This window comes from Brienomyrus brachyistius, chromosome 7, assembly GCF_023856365.1.
Source record: "Brienomyrus brachyistius isolate T26 chromosome 7, BBRACH_0.4, whole genome shotgun sequence".
Lineage (NCBI taxonomy): Eukaryota > Metazoa > Chordata > Actinopteri > Osteoglossiformes > Mormyridae > Brienomyrus > Brienomyrus brachyistius.
The window spans coordinates 7,382,917-7,399,825 of NC_064539.1; the positions used below are offsets into that span (position 1 = coordinate 7,382,917).

At 44.8% G+C, this 16,909-nt stretch overlaps 2 protein-coding genes across 2 annotated transcripts; both read left to right on the forward strand.

Annotated features, from left to right (window-relative positions):
- The first annotated feature begins 411 nt into the window (after nt 1-411).
- gtf3c5 (general transcription factor IIIC, polypeptide 5) lies at nt 412-5,887 on the forward strand. Its single transcript, XM_049021038.1, has 11 exons — nt 412-839; nt 1,062-1,260; nt 1,343-1,541; nt 2,428-2,623; nt 3,150-3,254; nt 3,375-3,489; nt 3,654-3,734; nt 4,120-4,208; nt 4,421-4,503; nt 4,737-4,879; nt 5,562-5,887. Exons 1-11 carry the CDS (start codon nt 645-647, stop codon nt 5,705-5,707), a joined length of 1,551 nt encoding a protein of 516 aa, XP_048876995.1. The 5' UTR covers nt 412-644; the 3' UTR covers nt 5,708-5,887.
- Nucleotides 5,888-6,690: 803 nt separating this feature from the next.
- On the forward strand, nt 6,691-12,901 carry cel.2 (carboxyl ester lipase, tandem duplicate 2). The gene is made up of 11 exons (XM_049021508.1): nt 6,691-7,001; nt 7,560-7,707; nt 8,030-8,149; nt 8,323-8,520; nt 9,404-9,534; nt 9,743-9,850; nt 10,280-10,394; nt 10,599-10,785; nt 10,978-11,181; nt 11,720-11,917; nt 12,530-12,901. The coding sequence occupies exons 1-11, from the start codon at nt 6,945-6,947 to the stop codon at nt 12,720-12,722; spliced, it is 1,659 nt and encodes a 552-aa protein (XP_048877465.1). The 5' UTR covers nt 6,691-6,944; the 3' UTR covers nt 12,723-12,901.
- Nucleotides 12,902-16,909: the final 4,008 nt, after the last annotated feature.

Sequence of the window (16,909 nt, forward strand, 5' to 3'; positions counted from 1 at the left end):
TGCCCCCAAGTGGATTATCACCTGAATAGCAGAAACGCGCCAGAGGTATCTGACGTGCAACTAAGATTATAGCCAACGTGCGAAAAAGAATTCATCAAAAGTATCAGCAAGCTGATAAAATTTTCAAAACAGAATATACCACTGGTAACTTTTATAACCGATTTATTTTTCTGTGGGACACGATGGCTGCCACAACCGTTTCGACGAAAAACACTCTTCTCGTGTTGTTTTCAGGTGCTGTTATATCGCGATGGGACAAATGAAGCTTTTAAATGGGCAGTGGGATACTGTAGGTCCATCTAACCTAATAAAATAGCCAGGACAAATGGACTAAACTCGTCGTAATAATGAAGGCAGTCTCATTCAGTCTCATAATACTCTTCTTTTATTAACACACAAATTGTAGTTCAGCAGGTGGCGGTATACAGATTTCAAATGATTTATACGGTCATTAGAGTAAAAAAAGGGGGAACCAAAATATCGTTGCTCTTAGTTTCCGGGCGGTATTGTATTCAGTCTGGACATCCGGTGTAAACAGTATTCAGGCTTGACACGTAGTATCTGAAATGCTATGAAATTCAATAGGTACTTCCATAAGCAAAACAGACTTTTTTAATCCAATTACTAAAGCGTCAAACGCAGGGATGAATGCGGAATCCACGGCTGAAAGGGCGCCAGGAACCGCCTCGACTGCAGGTGCTTCAGCACCAATTCCGGGCAGCACTGCGGTCCTGACGATACCGCAAACGTGCCGCCTGGTGTGTGTCGAGTACCCTGGATACGTAAAAAATATTGATAAGATGCTGGAAACTGTTGGAGGCGAGAAAGGAGTGTCTAAGGTGAGAAGCGCCGCTTTAAATATCTGCATAGGATAGAACTGAAAATTCATTTATTAAATTAACATTTTATCGTTAAGTGTCAATTTTAACTAACACCATAGTTCGTAGCAGTTTTCTAGATGAAGTCTGAATTGAGGACTAGGGTCTCAAATCTGTTGTATTTCTTAGTATGTTGCAACGACTGTTAAAACATCACTGTTATTGTTGGTCAACTGGATGCAGACCTACAGTGATCCCTCTAGAAGACTTGAGTTGAAATTTCGTCCACGGGACCCTTATTGTCACCCCGTGTGTGGAAACCGTTTTCCCTCCACCAACTTGTTACTTCGAGTGAGAAGGAAGGTGCGCAAAGGAGGCACCGGGGAGGTGCGAATCTTCATGGAGATCATGGGTGTTGTCAGCACCACATATAAATTCCAAGGTAGGATGCGACTAGTGAATGACGGTGGTTGTGAATAGCAACCCATTCTTCAAGCCATTGGTTAACTAGGGTTTCTTTCCAGGGATGGCAGATTTCCAGTATCTTGCGGTGCACACACAGGCTGATGGGAAACAAATGTCTCTGTATGACAAGATCATCCTACATAAACCAGAGAAGAAGGAATTTTTTGACATGGATGTGCCCTTGTTTATACCCCCACCTATCTTCTCCCGCCTCGACACCCCAGTTGACTATTATTACCGTCCAGAAATCCAACACAGGTAGTTGTTTCTGTGTGACAAAATTAGGGTTGCAAAGAGGTGGAAAAATTCCGGAAACTTTCCATGGGAAGTTAAGCTGGGGAATTTTGAAAATGTTCTCTCTGTGGAACTCTGCATGAGCTGTTAGATACTGCAAAGAAAGCAAACTGTATTAATAACACAGCATAGAATGTTGCTTATAAGCACTGAGTTTTGATGCAGATGCTTATGTTAGGGTGTTTTTACGCACACATAATTAAAACTACACATAATCCTCTGTTCAGACATTCTTCTTTTTTGGGCAGTGGTGGCCTAATGGTTAGGGAAGCGCACTTGTAATTGAAAGGTTGCTGGTTTGCATCCCCAACCAGCAAGGCACCACTGAGGTACCCTGAGCAAGCTGCCACCCCCAAACACTGCTCCCAAGGTGCTGAATTAGCTGCCCCTGCTATGTCACAATGTCACATATGGGTTAAATGCAGAGGACATATTTTGTTGTTGCGCACTTTGTACTGTGGTGCGTCAACAATGACAATTAGTCACTTAATTCTAAATTAGTGCCGTCAAGATGTTTATTTGTGACCTGTCGCCACGAAATGAGTCTTAAGTCGCACTGGTAGAACTGCACCCATAAGACTCATTTCATGGTGATGGGTCACATTTTAACTACATTTAAGTTTCCTGTTTTAGGCTAACCTGCAATTTTGCAAATTTCCAGTTTATTTCCATTAATTCTTATATATTCCCATTAATTCCAATGGAAAGTTTCCAATTTTGAAAATTCTAGAATTTTTGCAACCCTAGACAAAATGTGTGTTAGAGGGAGATGTTGGACGTCTTGTTTCTCTTGGGGCTGACAGTCTGGTTGGGTGATGTTGATGAAGTGACCCCCATCTGTCCTGCATAGGGAAGGCTACATGCCCCCATCGGTCTCTAGCGAGAACCTCATTGGGCAGAGCCGGGCACGCCGCCCCCACAATGCCATCTTTGTGACCTTCGAGGACAAGACCGTGCCTTTGGAGCCGCTGGAGGCTGCCGTGCAGAACTGGAAGCGGGTCTGCCTTCATCCGTGTGAGACCAAGGCTGAGGAGGAGATGGGGAAGGTGGGTATGCTGGTCCCACTGCCTCTGCAAGATCAACATATAACGTGTGTGAGCAGTTAGCTGGCTCAGTGAGCAGCATTGCCTCCTAGTGGTATGTGCTGTTATGGCATCACAGCGACACCTCAAGCGTGTCTGGGGTCATGGTGACATCACACGGTGGAATCTGGCTCTGTGTTTGGAGGAGTTTCTTAATTTGTGTGTGTTTTTTTCTGTGCATGGATCTACTCCAGTAACACACAAAAAATAAGCTATTGTTTAGTTACAGCAACATGCAGTGACGAGTCATTCCTAACGCTCAGTGAGCTTTCTGTCTTTTTACTATCTAATCATTGATTTTATTTGTGCCTCCTGCTGTCTAGTACAGGCAGCAGACCTTTTAATTTTATCTTAATGGTACGGTAAACACCTGCAGCCTTCATATCTTACTCCAAGTTGCCAAGTAGGTTCCCAGCTGTGGCCAAAGCTGAAATGCAGTGTCCCTGCCCAGTGTTGGTTCACCTGTGCCGCTGTTCTCATCTCTGAGTAGATGTTTGAGAGAAGGCCCATCTGGTCACGCAATGCTGTCAAGGCCAACCTGGATATCCACCCTGAGAAGCTGAAGTTGCTGCTGCCATATATGGCATATTACATGGTAAACAAATGCCCGGGCCTTGTGGGGAGGGCTGAGGATAGAACCGAATGTTTAAAAATACTGGAAATAATGGTAAATGATGCAAATGATATTTGATGATTCTCTGGCACATTTGTCCAGTTGACGGGTCCATGGAGGAGCCTGTGGGTCAGGTTCGGATACGATCCCAGAACCGTGGCGGAGGCCAAGGTTTACCAGGTGTTGGACTTCCGGATTCGCTGCGGGATGAAACACGGTATGCGACCGGAACACGGCGGCGCTTTCGAAAAGCCATTAAATCTCATTCTTGTGTCTTGCGCCCTGCTATGAATTAGGCAGCATTACAAATATTGTGCCCATGAAACTATAGATACCTAGAAATCTTAGTCTGTAAATATCACTGTGTGCTGTTGTGTTCAGGATACACTCCGAATGACATGCCTGTGAAAGCCAAACGAAGTACCTACAATTACAGCCTGCCCACCACCGTCAACAAGGCAGGTGAGATGAGTTTTGAGAGCAGCGGCATTAGAATGGGATCACAATGTCCTCACACCCCTGGCCTTCACACAACACATTGTCGCGGTGGGATAACAATTGGCCTGCAGAGACCTGGCTCACACCATGTAAGATATTCATGCTGGGCAGTGAGGTGACTCTGGATTACTGGTCATCAGCACTGAGAAACTTAATCCTGAGCTTGCCTGTGTGGTAAATGAGCCTGATAGTTTTCAAAGGAAGGTGGATAGGTGGGGGTGTGAAATAGAGGGGCATATGTCGGGGGGAGGGGTGGGGGGGAAATAAACCCATCTGTCCATAAGTGTGCTTCTACCTAAAATCATCAGGAATAGTCATCCCTTGATAGGCGGGTTTGTTTATCTCCCAGTTCCCCAGCCAGCCAGCCTGCGGGAAATCACACAGGAAGGAAGCGCAACCTTGGGGCGCAAGCCTGCCCCCCCCAGGTACAAGCTGAAGGTGCGAGAATGACGGCATGCGTTTAAATTCAGAATGGTTTCGAGTTACAGTTGTTATGAGTGTTGCTGAAGCTATTAAAAATGGCTGTAAATGTAACTCTTTTTACATGAACTGTGAGTGTGGAGAAAATGACAACGGGAACCAAAATGAGAAATAGGGAGGCAATAGTGTTGTGTTTTTCAGTAAAATGCGCTTCCCCATTCCTCCAACAGGAGTCTGCGTACATTTTCCGCGAGGGAACGTTGCCACCATACCGGCAGATGTTTTACCAGCTCTGTGACTTGGATGTGGAGCGGTATGATCTTAATTCCATCTACTTGATTCATTTGGGGGAGGAGATACCTGGTATGTTAGATAAAGATGTGTTTATTACCTGAGGCACCGCAGAAAAGAACAGCATTGGCGGTAGGAGCACTGCAAAGAGTGTGTGAGGCTGTTGGCTTCAGTCACTGTTGAACACTAGGTGGCATAGCGGTGAAACAACCGGTGCTGGTGATCAGAGTGTCTCACGGCGCAGCATATCTACAGCATAAAGACGGTGATCCACCAGAACGACGGGCAGGAGTTGGAGTGTGATGAGCGGGACGGCTGGTGTCCGCCCCGGACGGCGGACGAGCTGAGGGACATCATGTCCAACATGATCAAGCAGATCATCCGCGCCAAGCGGCCAGGTACCTATGGAGACCCCCACCCTTCCCCACCAGTAGCAGATAGACAGTCCAGATTAAGGCCCATGTCAGTGTGGGGCAACCCCCCTCCCCCAAAACCTTTTTTGCTTGCCCAATAGACAGTGCAGATAGACAGAAAGTCTTATGACGCTTATTTAATTCAGTAAAAATATATAAATCATTAATTTTCTTTACAAAAGATATATATCACTTTAGAAACAACCAGTAGTTTTAAGTAAAACATTCGTTTGCAGTAGTAATAAACTGAAACCCAAATTATAGTTTTAAAAGGGCTTTTCACTGACAAGCAGTCTGGGTGATTTTTCATTAGTAACACCTTTGCTATAAATAAACCATCAAACGTTTGCTTTTAGTATCCCATTGGGAGCCAATGAACAGTCAAAAAATGATGACTCAATAAAAAGTAAATGTCTGTGTGGAACAAATGTGCAGATATGTTACATATTGCTTGTCAATGGACTTCTGTTATGAAACCAATAAATCTGCAGTGTTTTTATTGAATTAAGTGTCCCAGGACTTTCTGTGAGCATTGTACCTTTCTTCCCCTTTGTCACTTTTTAATGCACTTCCACGGGAAGCCATTGCATGGATAGTAGGCGCACTTCATCTAAACCCGGCCCGTAGATTCCCGCCTTTCACAAAGGCGTTCTCTGTTTTTCTTCAGCTCCTTGTCCCTCCAAGACCAAGCGTGCCGCGGCCGAGCCAGAGAGCGCGGACGAGGAGGAGGTGGCCGACGAGGATGAGGAGGAGTTTCAGCCCTCGGAGGGCAGCGACAACGAGATGGAGACGGAGATCCTGGACTACATGTGACGCCGCATGCAGCCTGACGGCCTGCTGGATGCCATTGGACTGAATCGCTGAATCGTAGCAGTTTTTGGATGATGCATCACCTTATCGCACTTCATACATTTAAATCAGGCGCTTAAAATTAAAAATATTTTCTGAAATGATACTGATTGTCCCTGTCTTGAATAAAGTAAAGCTCATATATTTACTTGTCATCTAGGCTGTACATCTCTTTTATATATATAAAAATATAAACCTCTGGGATCCGGGTTCGAGTCTCCGCTTGGGTTACATGTGTGTGGAGTTTGCATGTTCTCCCCATGCCGTCGTGGGGTTTACTCCGGTTACTCCTGGGTACTCCTCTGGGTACTCCAGTCCAAAAACATGCTGAGGCTAATTGGAGTTGCTAAATTGCCCATAGGTGTGCATGTGTGAGTGACTGGTGTATGAGTGTGCCCTGCGATGGGCTGGCCCCCCATCCTGGGTTGTTCCTAACCTCGTGCCCTTTGCTTCCAGGATAGGCTCCAGACCCCCCACGACCCAGTAGGATAAGAGTAGGTTTGGAAATTGGATGAATGGATATACATGAACTCCTTTTTATGTGTCTTTTATGATTCGTTTGCAGCAGGAAAGTGAGAAATAAACCAGGAAAATGAAGCACCCCGAAGATTGTGCTGTCTGTGTGCATCGTGTGTTTTTGATTGTCACCTGTAGGCATTAATAGCCCTTTAATGCAGACGGTAGAGTGCGCCAGGTTAGCGTTTGCTAAGGCAAACTGTACCACCAAGTGCAGTTCAGAGAACAATTTCAGATCCTGCCTTTAAATGGGCCAAAAAGGACATTAACAATGGAGACTTGCCATATCTGTATTTCACTTAGGCACAAATCCAACAATCCGTGCATTTTTCAACTGCTTATCCTGGACAGGGTTGTTTGCCCGGGGGGGGGGGGGGGGGGGCGAGGGGTGAAACCTGTTGCAGGAAGCATAGGGCACCTGGCTGGGGTACATCCTGGGTGGGAACGTCAGGCACTCAATGAAATCATCACAGAAACTTGCACGATCTCATCATTCCATGCCGACACACATTTCAGTTCTTCCGACTTGCTTGTTAATAACTAGTAGTGCTGTCCCTGAACTGCGGGCTTATGTAAGTTTTGCGAAAGCAGGTCATTGATAATATATCAGGAAAACAGATAGAGCTTTGCATTTATAGCCAGCGTAGGGCGACTGGAGCCCCAGCAGTCCGCGCTTTCAGACAGAATGCTGCGATTCGTGCTTCTGGCCGCTGTGTACCTGGGGTCTGCGTCTGCAGCTTCTGTAAGTCCTGCAGCTCTGGGGCGACGAGGAGAAACGCGTCACAGGCTGGGTGGCTTCATCACTTTGCGTTTTGACTGTAATTGATGGATGGTTTGGTTTAGATGCTGTGGCACCACATTGCTAAAGTCTCACTGCCATAGTCAGGTGATTCTCCTGAGCTGAATGGACCGTATCTGTTATATTGTGTGGATACCCTTAGCTCCCCTGTGTGTTAGTGTATGTATATTCTATACTTTATTTATTAGCTATTGTTCTCTTTTCTCCCTCTCCCTAATGTGTCGCACTAATCTTATTTACATTCTCTGCACTTTATGTGTGTGTATATCACCACTGTCCTGGGGAGCATTATTTTGTGCCACTGTTTGCTGTAGGTTGCATACAGATGGTATGACAATAAAGACCCACTCGAATTGATTTGACAGATTCAGGCCTGGGCTGTAAGCTTCAGGGGCAGTTTTAGGATTTGACCCTTCAGGGGGGGTTCAACCCCCAGCCAGGCTGCCATTGTCTTTCTGAAGAAATTGCTGGATGAAATGTCATGTCTGTGTGCCCCCACAGCTGGGGGTGGTGTACACCGAGGGAGGGATGGTGGAAGGAGAACACAAACGTCTGGGCCTCTTGCGTTCCATGGACGTCTTTCGGGGAATTCCGTTTGCCGCTCAACCTGGAAGGTTCGAGAAGCCCCAGGCTCACCTGGGCTGGGATGGTGGGTACTGTCAGGAGACCGGGGTTCTCAACTTTGGTCAGCTGGCTAGCGTGAGATTTTTAATTCAAGACAAGTCTGCATACTCATTTCCATGCATGTAACAGTCTTATTTCCCTTTAAATAGTCTGTAGGGCTTGCAAACTACCCCCCATGCTTTTGATGTAGCTAATAAATTTTTAATGGAACAACATAGATTTTCCATAAGCAACAGAGTCAATGCTAGATGTCATGCTAGATACGTGAGAGTTTGCAACCCTGCAGGAGACTCTCCTGAGGTAGCGCCAGAATAACGTGGACGTAATGACGTCATGTCACCTCACAGGTGTGCTCAAGGCTACAAAGTTCCGGAAGAGATGCCTGCAGCTGGACTTCACCCAGACAAGTACTATGGGAAGCGAGGATTGTCTCTACCTGAACATCTGGGTTCCTCAGGGCTCCCAAGGTACTTTTATGGACATCTGTATTGATATTTATCTACATAATGGGTAGCTTTCTGGTGGCTGGTATGGGTTTCTGGTTTACTTTTAATCAGAACTACAGATAGAAGCTGGTGGTACCGGTGTAACCACAATAATTCTTTAACTTTAGAAATCCTTCTTGATCATTGTTTCTCAGTGTCTACTGGGCTCCCAGTCATGATCTTCATCTACGGTGGTGGTTTCCTGATGGGTGGATCCCAAGGAGCCAACTTCCTGGACAACTATCTGTATGATGGCACGGAGATTGCCGACCGAGGCAATGTTATCGTAGTGACCATCAACTACCGAGTGGGAACTCTGGGATTCCTCAGCACAGGAGATGCCAGCGGACCAGGTGAAGGCTTCACAGCATTCCGTGTCTCAGGAACAACCAATAAAAAACATCCACCCAACTGTCTTCTGTACCACTTATGCAGGTCATGGTTACCAATATGGAAATTCCCAGTTAAAATTTCATCTTGAACCTTGTTAGAAGAATAATTAAAAATGTTATAAACTATAATATTTAGCTTTCAGATGAAAACACTGTACTTAGTGGTACTTATGGGGTCAAAATGGCTTGTGAGGGGGCTTTATGGGAAGGCAGTCCTCGTGAGGGGGAATTTTGGGAAATGTGTCCCTGTGAAGGGGCATTATGGGAAAGCTGTCCTTGTGAGGAGCATTATGGGAAAGCTGTCTTTGTGAGGGGGAATTATGGGAAAGCTGTCCTTGTGAGGAGCATTATGGGAAAGCTGTCCTTGTGAGGAGCATTATGAGAAAGCTGTCCTTGTGAGGAGCATTATGGGAAGGTGTCCTTGTGAGGAGCATTATGGGAAAGCTGTCCTTGTGAGGAGCATTATGGGAAAGCTGTCCTTGTGAAGGTGCATTATGAGAAAGCTGTCCTTGTGAGGAGCATTATGGGAAGGTGTCCTTGTGAGGAGCATTATGGGAAAGCTGTCCTTGTGAAGGAGCATTATGGGAAAGCTGTCCTTGTGAAGGAGGATTATGGGAAAGCTGTCCTTGAGAGAAGCATTATGGGAAAGCTGTCCTTGTGAGGAGCATTATGGGAAAGCTGTCTTTGTGAAGGAGCATTATAGGAAAGCTGTCCTTGTGGGGAGCATTATGGGAAAGCTGTCCTTGTGAGGAGCATTATGGGAAAGCTGTCCTTGTGAGGAGCATTATGGGAAAGCTGTCTTTGTGAGGGGTAATTATGGGAAAGATGCCCTTCTCATTGCCAGGAAACTATGGACTGTGGGACCAGCATGCGGCCATCGCCTGGGTGCACAGAAATATCAAAGCCTTTGGAGGGGACTCCAGTAACATCTCAATTTTTGGAGAGTCGGCTGGTGGCGCCAGTGTGAACTTCCAGGTAGGGCCCCTCATAATCAGGCCCTCAGATCTTCCTCCTAAATGTACAACATGCTTAGCTGTGACACTACGTGACATCAGAATATACTTGATGTTAGTCTGTTACTGGAAGCTTACCTGAAATGTCCTGGACAGCACATCCTGTCCTGCACAGGGCAGCTTAGTCAATCAAGTCCATCTTTTGTGTGTTTGTGTGTCTACCTACACAGATCCTTACTCCGCATAACAAGGGACTGATCCGCAGGGCAATCTCCCAGAGCGGTGTGGCCCTCTGTCCCTGGGCTATCAACAGGAACCCCCGTGCTGTTGCTGAGCAGGTCTGGGTGTTGCCATCACAGAACCCCCCACCCTCCCACCTAACCCTTTGCTGTTCTCCAGCCTATCACAGTGCTGGCTGTTCTTGAATGTTTCCCAAGCTTGCTCAGCTTGCAAAGAACTACATCTCCAGAATTTTTAGAGCAGTTCTTCAATATTACCACTAGGGGGGTGAAATCAAATGGAACCCGAATATGATACGATGGATGTTGAATCCCAATAATTATGACACAGCACAGCAGCCTATCATCTGTCAGACCTCACATATTTATTCCCATCTACCAGTATCGTTTACGAGACAAAACAGTCACATCAGCTGCGGCTGACATCTCTTATTTCCCGCTCTGTGTATTACATCTTGCATAAGGTTCCTTTGTGAAAACATTCAAAAACTGAATAGCGGATACCCTGGCTGCTCTCTGTCCCTTCAGATCGCCACGAAGGTGGGCTGCCCCACGGACGAGAAGCTGATGAGCTGCCTCAAGATGGTCGACCCTGTGCAACTCACCTTCGCTGGCCCCGTGAATCTCAAGAGTTCTCCGGAAGGTATGTGCCAACTCAAAATGCTAGCTAGTGATTTATTTCAATGTAGTCATCATAGTGGATGCAACGTTTTGTAAAAAAAAATCTCAGAATGTGATAAAAGATGCAGTTGTCACATGACAACTATAGAAAAACAGTCTTGGTCACATGGTCATGATCTTGCTCTGACTTAGTGTTGTTAGCCTGATGTGTCCCCTGCTTCTGCAGATCCAGTTTTGTTCCACCTTGTCCTATCCCCGGTGGTGGATGGTGACTTCCTTCCTGATGACCCTGCCAACCTCTTCCCCAATGCTGCCGACGTCGACTACATCGCTGGTATCAACAACTGTGACGGCCACATGTTCACCGGCCTAGATGTGCCGTCCATCAACCAACCCTTTCACAACACTGACCCGTAAGTGACCTTGAGTCACCCTGCGAGTGTATGATTTACACCACAGACTCCGTGTCATGTAAGATATTAGAAATTCGCCAGATTCCCACCTGTGAAAATATACAATAGGATGTGAACTTCGATGTGAAGTAATGGTAAGGAGGTGATACTTTCTGGGCAATCCTTTTTGAAGACCTCCCTTCATCACTTCAGGGCAGTTGTGAAAGAGCTACTGACCACCTTTACCGAGGATAAGGGAGAGGAGGCAGTCACCTTGGGCTACCAAGCATACACCAGCAATTGGGGCGACAAGCCCAGCCAGGAGACCATCAAACGGACTGTCGTGGATCTCGAGACTGACTACATCTTCCTGGTGCCTACACAGACAGCGCTCTATCTGCATGCAAAGCACACCAAGTAATCCGCATTAATGTTTTCTCTAACTGAGTTTTTATCAAAAGCGACTTAACTGATCTGGGGGCCCAAGGCTGACATCAGAATTAACACTCAAGTATTGCCGATTTAATTAACCGTTCTCTAAACCAGCCTTGTTTGCCAGAGTCCTGGGCTACAGTCTAGGATAGCCTAAGCATTAATTTACCCATGTGTTATTTATTAAGTGGTGACAACATTTTTAGCATTTCTGGTGGATCATTCAGGTCCAGAGAGTAAAAGTTCTGACCAAGATTTTGTTTCAACCAACCAGTTGAGTATAGAGTCGCAGTCACAGAGTACTCAACTGGTTGGTTGAAACAAAATCTTGGTCTAGACTGCTCTCTGGACCTGAACTACCCACCTCTGCATGTTAATATTCCAGAACTTCTACCTGAGTTCAATGAAGCCCATCTTAATTTTAATAATATAAGTGGTTTCCCCAACTCTGGTCCTTGTAAGCTAACCCTAACCCTTAATCAAACTACCTCAGCACCCATTTCTTCCTGCCTTGACCCTTCAGAATGGCAAAGACCTACTCCTACGTATTCTCCATGCCCTCCCGAATGCCCGGCTTCCCCAGCTGGATGGGGGCCGACCATGCAGATGATCTGCAGTATGTCTTTGGCAAGCCCTTCACCACACCCCTAGGCTACTTTCCTCGTCACCGCGATGTGTCTAAGTACATGATAGCCTACTGGACAAACTTTGCCAAAACTGGGTAAGTTGCCCATAATACCGTTATTCCCAATCCGATCCTCAGGGACTCACAGATGGTTCACTGTCTGGTAGGAAGCTGGGAGGGAGCAAAAATATAGACCATCTCTGGGTCCCCCAGGACTGGGTTGAGAAACACTGCCCTACTGTCATCTTCAACAGGCCATTTACCTCAACATGATGAGTTACAAGATAATATTTAAATCAAGGAAGGCCAATGTTATCCGCAAAGGGCCGGTGTGTATGCAGGCTTTTGGGATAACCTTCAGGTCAACTGTTCAAACCCAGGTGCCAATCAGAGTGGCAATTGGCAATAGAGCCAAGCAGTCCTCTAATTAGTAATCTAATTAGGAAGTTGCAGTGAAAACCTGTGTACACAATGGCTCTTTCTGGGTAAGGTTGCCCACCCCTGATTTAAATAGAGAGATGCAGGGTGACTATAGGGTCTTTGCATGATTTCACAATGAGTCACGTCATAAGTATAGGAAAGGAGCTGATGACATGACCATAGATAGACAATTTAAGACCTGATCTATGGACAGATGGTGCTTCTCACTTGCACGCGGCAGTGGCTGGTGTCGGCGAAGACACTGCCTGATTGGCTGTCTCCCTACAGGAACCCCAACGAAGGGGAGTCGTCTGTTCCGACCCAATGGCCTACCTTCACCAGCATGAATCATCAGTACCTGGAGATCAACAACAAGATTGACAAAGACTCTGTGAAGCAGCGGTTGAGGACCCGGTTTGTACACTACTGGACCGTCACCTACGTGGACTTGCCCACGGTCAACAGTACATCTCCAGAATAACTGAACTTGGGCGAAGCCTTTCTCACCTATCATTGGTCGTAACTGAGGGGCAGAATTGCCATAATAATAATAATAATTTGTATTTTGAAGCATATTAGACGGATGGATTTTTTTGTGTTGGTACCTGATCTTTATCGTCATGTCATGGAGAAGTAAATGATCACAATACATAAGTGAAAGTGTTGCATTGATACTGATTTTTTTTTCTGTTTCTTTTATTCCTAAAGGATTCCAAAAAAGAGCAGTATTTCTGAAAGTAACACGAAACACATAATTCAAGTATAACACACTTGAATTGAGTACAACGCTGCTGTGACATGCAATATTACAAAACACATGCAAAAATATAAACCAGCCTAGGCACTTACTTACTTTTGTAAGATTTTTACACGTCTCATATTGATGCATTTGTACCTTAAAATATAGTATACCGTTGAAATAGCAAAAATACCAGTTTATCCATCCATCGTCGATAATTGCTTATCTAGTAGTATTGTGATCCTGGAGCCTATCCTAGGAAGCATAGGGCATGAGGTAGAGGATAGCGCATGCACGCACACACACACACACACACACACACACACACACACACAGTTTGTAATTATATCTTTATGGAGCTCTCCATTGATTTCCATGGGAAAAATAACCCCCTACCCAGCCGTAACCTTTCCCATAAGTGACTAAACAAATATAAGACTTTTGGCATTTTTAGAAATTGAAGTTATCCAAATGGGGACCTGAAAAAATGTCCCCAAAAGTAAGGAAGTTTCATGTTTTACCACTCTATGGGGACATTTCGGTCTCCAAACGTGACCGATGTAAAAGGTAACCCTAACAACAGGGGCAACGTTAGGCCTTTTTAGCCTCCCCCCCAAATAAATGTGTATGTATCAGCTTAAGTCATGAATAGTTTATTATTTATTTGTTTTGTTAAATATTTTACCTCAGACAATCCCCCGCCTTTTTCACCGAATTTAAAAGCGCGCCTTGCACCCTGTAGTTTGCGGCGCGTCTTTTCGTTGCTGGTAAGATCAAATCTGACAGAACTGCGTTCCTTTGTCACTGTAAAATAGAGAAAAAAAAACATTTGTTTTCATTAATTTAATCTAAATTAAATTAACCCACTGCAAAATATGGCTACTATATTTATCCAGTGGGCTGAGTCGTAGAGTCTCTCCTGCTTGACAAGGTAATGACTGAAGTCTTTTGCGTTTTTCCAAGTCAGTACCAAATATAATTTCACTAACACCCAAACAAGCCAAGAAAGCTGAGAGTTTTTCTTTTGTTTCTTATATTAATTACATCCATTGCAATAAATCCTACTGGGTAATATTATTTAATCATATAAACACTGCAAGACAAACACCTAGTGCTGGCTCACAGCCCACTGCTGGTGTACTCAGCTGGGGTCTTGCCGAAGGTCATTACTGGATTGTACAGTTTGTAAAGAGAACCATGGGAATTTTACAGGCTGCCTTCATTCTCATGGCCATGGAATGACAAGCTGTGGGAGCAGCAAGTCTTCATTGCCTGGATCCAGAGGAACTCTGACCTCTCGTGTATATAGGCTATATGTCAAAGATTTGTGTAAAAATATGCACTGAACTGGGCTTCCAAACTGGGTTTCCTGAAACTGGGCTTACCTCAAAAGTTATGGATGTATTACGTTTAAACTCTGACCGTACACCTTCTGGCCTGGGTATATTGTTCAAATTTTTTTGTTAGTAAATTCAGTAACACTTCAGGGGCACAAATAATGTAGTACAGACGCTCCTCTACTTACGAACTTTCAACTTACGAACTTTCAGACATACGAACGAAGAGGACTGCAAGTCCAAATTGTGTTCATTGGGCTCCCGTTTCCTGTCCGCAACATCATTTTTTTTTTCTACGCGCCAATTCCAGGTAGTACGACATCTTACCGCTACTCCCACCGCGCAGCAGCGTAGCGTGCGTACTCACAGCATCCTAGTTCTCTGTACTTGCTTATACCCTTAAAATGATGTTAAATAACGACTTACGAACGTTTCAAGTTATGAACATGAATGTCGTTCAAAACGTATCTCAGTCGTAAGTAGAAGAGCATCTGTAATGTGTTTAGACCAACTAGAGTGTAAATTAATTACGGCTCCAAGGGTCTATGAAAAAGCAAAGAGCTCCTGAACATCACATCTCTGATTTGCTCCTGCAGACGGAGATGCTACACAGCTACCTTGTGGAGGATCTCCGTGAGGGAACGTCAGCTTTAGGGGTAGCGCACCTGCATAGTGTAGGAATAGCGTCAGAATGCTGATCTCCAGTTTAGAAAACTGATTCTCTGTTGTAGTTTAATATATTGTAGCAAAACAAGGAACAAAATGTGAAAATCAGGGGTGGGCTAACTTCTCTGGGGGCCCTAAGCTGACATGAGTAGGGGGCCCCATAAGTGGATCATTTGAGCGGCTTTTTGTAGCCGAAAGAGAAACAAGAGGGAATTAAAAACCTTGGTGACAATTGTCAGACATAAAACGTTTAACAAGGTAAGTGTGAGGTGCTGAAATACCACCCATTACATCTACTGTTTGATAAGCACTAAGCACTTGGAATATGGCTTTGAGTAAAAACAAGGATCTCAAAGTACATCCCAGATGGTTTGCAGTTCATTATCATCCACAGCAGGAAACCTAGAAGTGTCATATATAGTAAAACCTCATATGTTAAATATGTACACAAACAATAGGTGGAATCAACCAAGTGCACCATTAAATAAAATAGCGTTTTTCCTTTGGGTAAAAAAATCCGCAGACAGTCTGTGTGCATTAGGGTTTATGTTAAAATGTCAGTGAGCAAACAATTCCCACTGAGAAGCGGAGCAGGGCTTCAGATTAATTACTCAGTCGGCAGTGGCTTAATGTCGAGGAATGTGGAAATCGGTATTAACTCACCGCTGAGCTGGTGCAAGCATGCTGTCATTCATCCCAGCCTCCCTACCATTACAGCTCAGAATACTGCTGACAAAGAACTCCATTTCTTCGCAAAATAATTTTCATTGTCAGTATCCGATTTAACTGTGAATAATAGTTTACAACAATCTTAAATACCCATGGAGCTTAGTCTCCTGCATAATATGTGTATATATGTGTATATTGCAGAGGTGTGGACTCAAGTCACTGACTCGCAACTTGACTTGGATTCAAGTCACAAATTTGATGACTTGTGACTCGATTCGGCAACACCAATGGAAAGACTTGGACTCGATTTGGACTTGACTTGAGATTTGGACCCTATGACTTAAGAAGGTTATAGTCCCCCCTCTAGATACCATAATATTAACTTTATAATTTCAGTGTATATTAATTCTCTGCTGTCTTCCTTTTCATTTGGCTGAATGCAAGGTCTCCTGAGATAGTTTGTTTGAAAGATGCTTCACTCCTTGCATATACACGGGCATAAAAAACTGTATGAGGACAAATGTGACAGTTGGAGACTCTCTTTTCAACTTATCTCTGCCTATGAAGGATTTAACCGTCAAGGTACTGTGGCAAGTCTTTGCTACAGCAAGTTCTAATCACTTAAAGATAAAGCTGACATGGGAAGGGACTCAGAACTCGATTTAGAATCGAGTCACAAATTTGACGACTTGTGACTTGACAACAAAAAATGATTCCTGGTATATTGATGAGTGCGTGAGAACAGCAAAGATGTTGCCCCTAAGTCTCCATGATGCCCGTTGTGCCGTTTATACACGAAGTTGAGGAGAATGATATAGGGCCAGGAGACTATCTATCTGCATAAGTGTCATGACTGGGGGGAACATAAGCAGTACAAGTTTTCTGAACTATTAAAGGCTACATTCGAGCAGGATTCACCACTTAAGTGGCTGATATGCTTCTAAGGAACTCTGTGACACTAAAGCTGGTGTCCTGAACTTCAGATCCAGTTATGAATAAATGGACGTCAGTGTGGGATGCCTTGCTGAAACGCACGTTTATGGAAACCAGTATTTTAACGTGGGTTTCATTCTGACTCCGGAAGAACTGCTCAGTATAAAAGAGTTTGGTTTTTCCGTAAAGGCATAAATTCACTGGCTCCCTGCTAAACACATAGTGTCTCGGTCCCTTCTAACACCCCCCTCACTGACCTGACCTATATTCTGAGCCATTTAAAAAGTGGTCCCATCAGAGCTCTTGTGGCAAACTGGAACACCA